The following is a 9826-nucleotide window of genomic DNA, read 5'->3' as shown; positions in this document are numbered from 1 at the left end:
ACAGGAACCCAGGAACACACCAGCCAAGTGCCTGAAGGAGACATTCCAGTCGCAAAATCGTGGGGTTCCAGGTTGTCACAGGCCCCAGGGCCAGGCTTAACCCAGGCCCATGAGGGGTCCAGCAGCTACCCTCTGCCCATCCCAGTAGCTGGAGAGGAGAGAGGACAGCAGGCTGGTGTCAGCAGAGAAGACTGTCCCTAGAGCACTGCCATAGGAGCCACCTGGCTTTTGTGACCTCACAGGAGGGGTGTGGATGACTTTTCTTTGTGGGGTCTGGGAGCAGCCGGAGACCAGAGCCTTCCCCAGGATAGGGGCAGACGGCCCCTCCAGGAGGGAGCCAGGACGTTAGGCAGCTCCATGTAGTTCCACGTTTAGGTCGGGAGGGCCCACCATGAAGAAGGGCAAAAGGAAGAAGCCAGACGCCAGACGCCGTGGCTCCAACTCGCAGCATGGTAGCTCTGAATCCACCTCCGCATCCGCCCCACAGCAGATCCCTTCCGTATCCACCCCACAGCAGCCCAGCTCTGCACCTGCCCCTCAGCAGATCACGTCCGGATCCACTCCCACAGCAGCACCTGCCCCTCAAGCAGCCCAGCTCTGCACCCGCCCATCAGCAGACCACCTCTGCATCCACCTCTCAGCAGCCCAGCTCCGGATCCACCTCACAGCAGCCTGAGTCCCAGGCTCTCCCAGGTCCAGAAAGCAGCCAGTCAGCTCGGGGCCTGCTGTGTCAGAAGCCTGGCACAAAATCGTCCCCCGGAGCGAAGAAAACAGGTGGGCAGGCTTTAAGCTCAACAGTTCTAGACTCTCTGCTGCTGGAGTCCCAGGGTTACCCTGGAAGCCGGTACTTACTGAGTAGCGATGCATGGTTGATGTGTATTCTGGAACTGTGCTTGTGGAGTGTGAGGGTTCGGGCTTTGTCTTTATCCAAGAGACCAGGATTCCCGGGTTTTATAATGCCTCGCCATGCTGAGTCTCACTGAAAAGGGCAGTCGCACATATACATTAACACTTAATGTGGCTCAGTGGTCATACTAGCTCATTAGGGATCAGAAGCGCCACATGGCTGCACAAAAATTAAAACCGAGGATGCGTTAATAGAATTATATGGTTTAGGACAAGGGAGGTGGTCATACTGCTTTACTCTGGCCTCATCAGGCTTTGCCTGTGTGCCGTCAAAGAGACCTGTTGTCTAGTCCAAAGAAGAAAGTCCGGGTGGACGTGGCATGAGAGGAGGAGGGGGAGGCAAGAGCCGTTTGGTGTATGAGATTTGGTTAAAGGAATTGGAGGAAATCTGTCAGGTGGAAAATGTGAGTAGGCGTGTTCCATGTTGTCCTCAGCTGTCTAAGGGCCCGGGCTTGCCAGATAAAATAAAGGACACCCAGTTAAATTTGAATTTCAGATAAATGACAAATCATTTTTAAGTTTTTTAGTGTAAGTGTGTCCCAAATATTTCATGGGTGCCCTGTATTTTTGTGTGCTAAATCTGGCAACCTTACCTATGGGAGGAGATCCTATAGACAGGCAGATTTTTAATCTTTTCATTAAAAAAAAAAACCTCCAACAATTAGTTCTGTCTGACAATGGAATGGCTGTCCAGGAAAAGTGGTCCCCTATCTTCTTGGGTAACCAGAGTCTGAATGAGCATTGGATTGTGTAGAGGAAATTCAAGCGGGATTCAGGTGAGCTGGTTAACACTATCACTACTAATAATGGCGATAGCTAACTCTCATCACCAACATTTACTGCATACCCAGCATTCGGGTCAGCCGTCTATGCTAATTTTCTCACTTAACAATGCCGTAAAGAACATATTAGTATCATCATCTTCGTTCTATAGATGGGGAAACTGAAGCCCAAAGAGATCAAACAGTTCTCTCTCAAGCAGGCGCTGGTAGCACTGAGCGGGGAACCTCAGTCTAACTCACTCCAGAATCCTCGCTCGTAACTGCAGCCCTGACCTTCCAATCCCAAGAGGTCTGGCGGTCTCCCCTGGAGGAAGAACATCCTTCTCTGAGCTTCTCCTGGATCTGCCATGAGCCAGTGCCCGTGGCTGTGTGGCCCTGAGCAGACCACACTCCCCAGGCCACAGAGTATCCCTCTGGGATGGTGTGAACCTGAATGAGAGGTGTGAGTGAAACACTATATCTAAGGGATTGCTATGACGCGATATTTCGGTGACTGGGAATCAATCTGTTCTTAACATATGGAAATGGTTTCAGGTGTTATACTGTATATTGTGTGGATTATGATCATCGACTACTGAGCTAAACATACCTGGACTATGGCCTTCAGAACAGATATCTGTGGGATGCAAAACTATTTCGTGAATGCACGTGACGCACCCCGAAAGAGTTCTGCTTAGTAAGGAGGCAAAGCAGGAAATGGCGGGGGCTCGTCAGTGCTTATGATGGACACCTACTCTTCTTCTTCCAAAGGAATTTTCTCTCTTTGAGCCAGAGTGGGAGGGAATGTTGGAGATAAGGGATGAGAGCCTTTAAATAAAGGCTCCCGCTTTCTAAAATCCAAATAGTTAGTGTGCAGAAAATATTGTCGCTCTAGAAAATACGAGTCTTCCACTAGAATGACTATGATCAAAAGACGGACAGTAACAAGTGTTGGTGAGGCTGTGGAGAAATCGGAACCTTCACGCACTGCCGGAGAGAATGCAAAACAATGTCGCTGGGGCAGAAAAGTGTGGCAGTTCCTCAAAGGGATGCACAAGAGTGACCAGAGGACCCAGCAGCTCCACTCCTGGGCATATACCCAAGAGAATTCAAAAACATACGTCCACACGAAAACGTGTACACAAACGTTCACAGCAGCATTACTCACTATGGCCAAAAAGTGGAGACAACTCCACGTCCATCGACTGACGAATGGATAAATAACAGCCGTACATCCGTGCGATGACATACGACATATGATTTGGCGATGAAAACAGATGATGTGCTGATACCTGCTATGACATGGACGAAGCTCAAAAACATTGGGCTAAGCGAAAGAAGCCAGTCCCAAAAAAGCCCAGGTATGATACGATTCTGTTTGCAAAATGTCCAGAATAGGCCAATCTATTGCCAGGAACTGCAGGGAGCAGGGAACAGGCAGTGACTGCTAATGAGTACCGAGTCTCTTTTGGAGGAAACGGAAATATTCTGGAATCAGATAGTGATGATGGTCGCACATCTTTGTGAATATACTAAAAACTACTGAGCATGATAAAGGGGTGAATTTTATGATGTGGAAATGATATGTTCATTTTTTTTTTTTTTAATTAACTAGAAAAAGAAAAGAAATAAGTCTTGCCTTTAGAATCTCTTCCTTCCCCAGTTCAGGAAAAGCACCCATCGTGGGCAGGTCTCAGCAGGTAGTGTCCCGAGTCTGCCGAGGGTGATCGCTGGCTTCGTGGAGCTTTGGTTGGACGAATCTGTAGCTCCATGAAGAAGCCCGGATGGAAGCAGCCTCATGAAGAGGGAATTCTGCCTCCAGAAGTCCTCTTGTACAACAGCAGAGGGTGCCGCCTCCACGTCCCGCTGGGATCCACAACTCAGGAGAACGGAAATGGAGATAGGTCTGGGGAAGTCTTGCAAGGACTATAAACTGGAGCAGCCGCTGTCTTCCGGATGAGTCAGTGAACTGCACGAAAAGGAAGCGTGGCAGCTCCAGGTGCGGGAATCAGTGCCACCTCTCTCGGGGTGGGCCGTCGACTGCTGCCACCACGTCCTATGAAGTCTGCAGAGAGCACCATACTGAGAGTTAGAAATCCCGGATTGAGGCCCGCTTCTTCCGTCTACTCGCTATGAGGGCACATCCTTACATTCTTTGAGCCTCAGTTTTCTTATCTGTAAATATGAGAATAGCAACATAGCACTTCACGGGATTGTTCTATGACGTGGGATGGATAATGATATGAAGTATGGCGCACTCTGCAGGCGTAAGCTCTTACGTCGTTATTATGTTGATGATTCCCAGGTAGCACCAGTCTATAAAACAACCAGTTTCGCACAGTTAGTTTCTCTCCTGTGTCTTCCAGGCTCCCCCGCCGCCCTCCCCACCCCACCCCAGCCTCCTGGAGGCAGCCGTGTCCCTCATCTCTCTCCTTTTCTGTCCTCCCAGGGCCTCTGACTCGGGCAAGCCCGCACCCCTTCTGCTCCTGCTCCACTTGCCCCGGCAGCTCTGCTTGCTGGCGTCGTCTGGGCCTGTGCCACAGCCGCATCTTCGATGTCCTTCTGCCTCGGGCCTGGCCGACCATGCCCGGGAGAGGATTCCCAAACCTCCTCACCTTCTACAGGTTCTGGCTCGTGGGGCTGGACCCTCGGGGCGCTCGGTTCCCATGGCCGGGCTTTGTCCTGACCAGACCGTATTAGCAGTCGTGCGGACTCTCCCTTGGGAGTCCGAGGCCAAAAGCAAAGGCCCTCCCTCTGGGCGGCCATGTCTTGGGGTTGGCCACCAGCCCTTTCCGACCTGACACGCCCTACCGGGGACCCGTCTTCACGAAGAGGTGCTGATTTTCTTCCTTAACCGGAAATTTCTTCTTCAGGGGGGCCACTTTTCTTTTCCCCTTAGGTACCCCCCTTCCTCGGAGCACACGCCCTCACGGCCGTTCATAAATTCCACGTCACTCAGAAGCTTTGTGATTAAATGGTCTGTTTGGCTAGGTGGCCACTGGCCCATACCATAGCTGGGAGCTTGAGTTCCTATCTGCATGTGAATTTCCCCGGAATGTAGTGACAAATACTGATTGTAACTCACAGGCCCTCTTGGCGACAGCCCGACCTCCACCCCTTCTGAGGGTCTCAGGCTATTCTAGCAGCCCCCACAGGGAACATTGCCCCCATCCAAAGAATCTGCTTCCTCTTCCATGAAACCACTGGGTGAAATCTGGGCTGCCACTTTTACATGGGAAGACCTCTGTCACCGAACTGAAGCTGTTACCCCACTTTTCCAGTGGTGCAAGGGCTGGCAGAGGGACCTCTGCCCACCCCCACCTCTGGGCCCAAAACAGCCCCACCTGTACTCAGGGTGTCACACATGTCCACGGAAGAGGCTTTCCACTTGGGACTCTCAAACTCCCAACCCAGGAGCAGAGACCCCCATCCTCCATCTTCAACCTGCTCTGTCCCAGCCTCTCCCCACCAGATCCCCTCCCTGTCCATCCTTGAAAAGCGCTATCTCTCAGACATGTGTAGAGAAACAAACAGATACCCAGGCGTGTTGAGAGAACATGCCCAGAGCTAGAAAACACTCTACGACCTCGTAAGTCCCATCCAGGAGGGGCCTGCCCGCCACTCCCCATTAGCAACTGTCCTCCCACACACTTAGCATTTCTGTCCATCTCGTGCCAAGTTGTGCCATAGATTCGTGTCACTTTCAAACCAGTAGAAAAACCTACTCTGCATAGGCTACGAGACACTATGGCGGAAACCGGAACAGGGAACTTGACCCTTAAAAACTGCACAGTCTGCGTGGTAAGCTGAGACATGTGCATTTAGAAGCCCAGATGCAAGCCGGAGGTGATCCATGTCCTACAGGACATGTTCAAAGAGCCGTAGGAAAGGGGGTGCTCGCTCCTAAACGGGGGTCCAGGAAGACTGTCATGCCACTCCTATCTGAGTCCAGAAGGACCTGAGGAGCCTCCGTGGCTTATTTTACAGGGAGAGCATTCCAGGCAGAGGAAGAGGCAAAAGCAAGGCTGAGAATGAGAAAGGGGAGGGGGAGGGGCGGGGTCCAGCCTGGCCCCGGGGGAGACACAGAGTCTTAATTCTGTTCAGATTTGAGCACCTGCTTCCATAATCTTTCCATTTTCTCAGTGGAGTGAAATGTGGGCTCATGCGAATGTAAAATGCACATTCACACGAAATAAGAATCCCTACTTTAATAGGATTTTCGTCAAAATAGATATCGCATATCCAACATCATATATTTTCATTTTATCATAACCATATATTTTCCTTGCCTTGGTGGTGGGTGTAATATGTGTTCCCTCGGATTCTTGACCCCCCGAACGGAGGCGCATGAGAGAACCTCCCTCACAGGGTCGTTGTGAGGCTTGAGGAAACTTTGGGTGTGAGGCGTTTAGCACAGCACCTGGCACGGAACGGCCTTCGCTGCCTTTGTGACCTGCTCCCTGGGTGTCCAGGGGTGCCGGCGTTCCAGGCCAGCCCATCTTCAGATCCTGGGGGTCTTGCAGTGGGGTTTTAATAAAAGAGGTGGGGGAGCTGTGTCCCTTCGAGAGAAGAGTCAGTATGGGGGAGATGGGTTTCCCTAAATCCCTGAGGGGACCCCACCATTTCTGCTTTTCTGTAGATAGGCACTAAAGCCCAACTTCCCCCAACCTGCTGGCTTTCTGCTTTGATTTACAGAAGACCTGCGAGAAAACACACCGGTAATCGAAATGCGCGTGCTCCGAGCTCTCGGGACTGTAGCAGTGGCTCTGGGGGCCCTGGGAGCTGCTTATTACACCATTGAGTCCTTGTGAACAAACCCCCAGGCTCACGGTCCGGCAGGTATGTGGACTCCCTTCATGCCCTCTGCCCTTCGCAGAAGTCGTCCTCAGGTCCACTGACTCGTCAGCCCTACAGCACAGGGTCGCTGGGATGTCTGTCCCTTCTCCAAAGCGGGGAGGTCTCTACAAGTGGCCCAAGCCACCTAAGCCTCTCAGCAAAAGCTTGAGAACTGAGTGAGTCCTTCCTGGCCTCGGAGGCTGGTGCGGCTCTCTGGAGCAGCCTTGATGATGCCCTTGGACCATGCTAGACCCATCGGGATTGTCAGAACGGAGTTCCCCAAACCCCCCCATTGACCTGAGATAGTTCCTCTAGCCATGAATACCAGACAGGAGGAGATGGGAGAGGTGGGAGCAGAGCTTCCTACCCATCACAGGGCCTTTCCAACAGACTTTCCTCCCGCCCACAAAGCTTTTCCCCTTTCCCAACATTTCAAGTCCTACCTACCCTTTGTGGCCTAGTCGTGTTTCTTCCAGGAAGCCTTTCTCCCCCACTGCTCCTCTGGTGATTTCTCCCATCGTTTTAATGCCTGTTTTCTCCAGCCTAGTCCGTCCGGTATTGTGGGTGACTTTTTTGTACGAATGTGGCCTGTTTCCACAACCAAGTTGCAGGATCCTTGAGGCAGAGGGCAGGCCTCACACGGCCTCTTCAATCCTCCTCCGTCTCAGGCTGGGCTCCCCAGAAGCAGAGCTGAGACTGGGATTTATTGAGAAAAAGGGGAAAGAAGGAGGTGAGAGAGGGTGGGGAGGGGGCAGAGCCAGGACAGGGTCTCAGCTCAAGTCCAGCCTCAGCCTGACCCCACAGGAGCTCTGCAGCATGAATTATACCAGAGAGCTGGTCTCACCTTGAGACGAGAGGGTTGGCTTTTCCTGCTACTCCGTCATTCAGGCATTGACAGCAGGGGTGGGAGTAGGGAGTGGATGTCTTGTGGTCCCATTTGGCCGAGGACACGTCCTTGGGGGAAGTGGGCAGCTCTAAGTCTTTAGTAATCAACATTCACAATTGGAGCTGGACAGTGGAAGCCCCAGCCCAGAAAGGGGGATCTGGGCGGACACCGAGAACACCCACGATTGTCCCATTGTCAAGTCCACCCACAGCGAATGCCTGATAAGTGATGATGGGGGGTGGTGAGAGGTTAATGGCCCCTTTCAACCCATCCCCAGACCTCCATCAGCCACAGGAGTGACCAGGGAATGGCCACAGGAGTAGGGTGCTTGGTGGGAGCAGATGCTCAAAGTACTTCAAAGCCCAGCCTAGAAACTATAGCCCAGGGAGAGCTCAGGGCTCTGCTGCCTGATCAAGGGACATTCGTGGAAGAGTCAAAGCTTCACGAAATGCCACGGCAGTTGAGAGCCTCGGTTTCCTCATCTGTACATAGGAAAAATCATAGTACCTTCCTCTTGAGATTGTTGAGAGGCTGAGATAAGTTGCTTAGGGAATGGAGCTGGCCAGCCGGCCAGTCTCGTTACCGTTAGCGTCCTGGTGGTGATGGGGAAGACGTTGACTTTGGAATCAGCGTCCAGGTTCCAGTCTAGACTCTGCTGCCCGGTAGCTGAGTGTTAGGGGTGTGTAATTTAACTTCTGGGAGAGCCAGTGTCATCTCTAAAGGGGGGTAATAATAACTACCTCCAAGGGTGAAGGCTGTGGGGGTTCCATGAGGGGATGTGCAGAGGTGCAGGCCCGGTCACAGGGGCTGGGTGGATGGTGCTGACTTGCGACATGGACACTGCACCCGAGCTGGAGCATTGTGTCCTGGAGACTCCTTACAGCAGGGCCCACTGGTGTGAGCGTGGGTTCTGGAGGCAGACAGGCTGGATCAGATTCCCCTTCAACAGCCACTGTCTCCGGGGCCGGAGGCAAGGTCCAGAACTTGTGAATTGGTAGGTTTCCAAATGCCACCAGGCATTTTAAGACTTGATTTGAGAAATGGATTATGAGTTGCTGCAAATTTCAGAAAACCTAATTCAAAGTGGCGATTAGGAGGTTATCGCACATAACAATAGAACAGTTGGGAAGCGTCAGGGCTGGTTCGACTTGACACTGACATCAGAGGCCTAGGGAGGGACTTGTCCAGCTTCCAGCGCTACACCCCCAGCAGAGGGCAGGCTAGTCCCTCTCACGGGCAGCCGCTGGAGGAGCTTCCGGAATCACATCCTTATACCCTGACGGCCAGAAGGAAGCCAGAGACACCTCTTCCTTGTATCTCTTCTTGAGTTAAGAAACTCTTCCCAGGAGCCCCCTCCCCTGCATATTTGGTCTCTCATTGGGGTGAAAGCCCCTGAATTGGGTCTCGTGTTCATTCTTTAGCAAATTTAATAACATAGGGCGTTGAATTATCATGGCTGGATCAGACCAATATAGATAGATCTGTCCCCCACACTCTACTCTTGGGACTGAGGCTCAAGTCACTTCCCTCCACGACAAGGCTGGGTAAAGGAAGGAGGCAGCCAAACCAGATGGGGCCCCCTGCCAGGAAAAAAGTGAGAGTGGATTGGGGGGAAGCAGCCAGCAGCACCCACTACAAGAGGCAAGTGTGTTCCAGAAGGTGACATAGTAGCCAGTGCAGGATGAACCTCCATGCACAGACCTGTTGGCCTAGAGGCTGGAGATGTGCTTTAGTCACTGAAAGCCACGCTGAGGTTGTGCGTGGGGTAGCGGGTGCATCGTGGGGGTACACCGAGTCATCTTGAGTTTCGTAAGCTCAGCTCTTAGAACCCTCCAGAAGGAAAACGGGCAATTTGGTGTCCTTCTCAATCCAGAGAGTGATGAACCATCTGATGACAGTGTCAAAGCCTATCCCCTAGGAAAAGATATTTCTAGAATTTTCTTTCCAAAAGCATAATGAGCCTCTCTCTCTCAACATCACATCAGCTAGAAGTAAGGGGCTACTTCCCCTCTCCTTTTGGACATGAATGAATGGAGTAAAACTCACCACCACAGCCTAGCTTTTAGGGAGTGAGGTTCCATCTCAGCTGCTGAGGACCCCGAGGGCAGAGAAAGTGCCAACACTGACTGAGCCAAGAGAATCCCAGGCACTTGGCATAAGCGCATTACAGCCTCAAGGGAAAAAAACAAAGTCTCTTATAGCTGTGTTTGGACGAAAGGGAAAGTGTACATGAGAGCGGAAAAATTTGAATTCTAAATAATTAATTTTTCCACAGGAAGATCTTAGCTGCTTAACCCTCACCCATGAGGTCGTAAAACTGGAAAGCCACAAGAATTCTGGGCTCACGGAGTGTTGTGTAATCTAATGGCTCTATCCTTATTTTTCTTACAGATCCAGTTTCCATCAAGGATCTCTCTTGTCACCAAAATAGAACAAA

At 51.8% G+C, this 9826-nt stretch overlaps 1 protein-coding gene across 1 annotated transcript; it reads left to right on the top strand.

Moving 5' to 3' along the window:
- The first annotated feature begins 391 nt into the window (after nucleotides 1-391).
- SPATA3 (spermatogenesis associated 3) lies at nucleotides 392-6468 on the top strand. Its single transcript, XM_039855802.1, has 4 exons — nucleotides 392-568; nucleotides 642-774; nucleotides 4117-4291; nucleotides 6363-6468. Exons 1-4 carry the CDS (start codon nucleotides 392-394, stop codon nucleotides 6466-6468), a joined length of 591 nt encoding a protein of 196 aa, XP_039711736.1.
- Nucleotides 6469-9826: the final 3358 nt, after the last annotated feature.

Source organism: Pteropus medius, unplaced genomic scaffold (assembly GCF_902729225.1).
Source record: "Pteropus medius unplaced genomic scaffold, Ma_sr-lr_union100, whole genome shotgun sequence".
Classification (NCBI taxonomy): Eukaryota; Metazoa; Chordata; class Mammalia; order Chiroptera; family Pteropodidae; genus Pteropus; species Pteropus medius.
This window is presented reverse-complemented; position numbering and strand designations above follow the sequence as displayed.

Coding starts and splice junctions, on each gene's coding strand:
- SPATA3 (XM_039855802.1), top strand. CDS start 392: ATGAAGAAGGGCAAAAGGAAGAAGCCAGACGCCAGACGCCGTGGCTCC. Junction 569..641: donor CGTCCGGATCCACTCCCACA/GCAGCACCTGCC, acceptor TCCACCTCTCAG/CAGCCCAGCTCCGGATCCAC. Junction 775..4,116: donor CCCCGGAGCGAAGAAAACAG/GTGGGCAGGCTT, acceptor CTGTCCTCCCAG/GGCCTCTGACTCGGGCAAGC.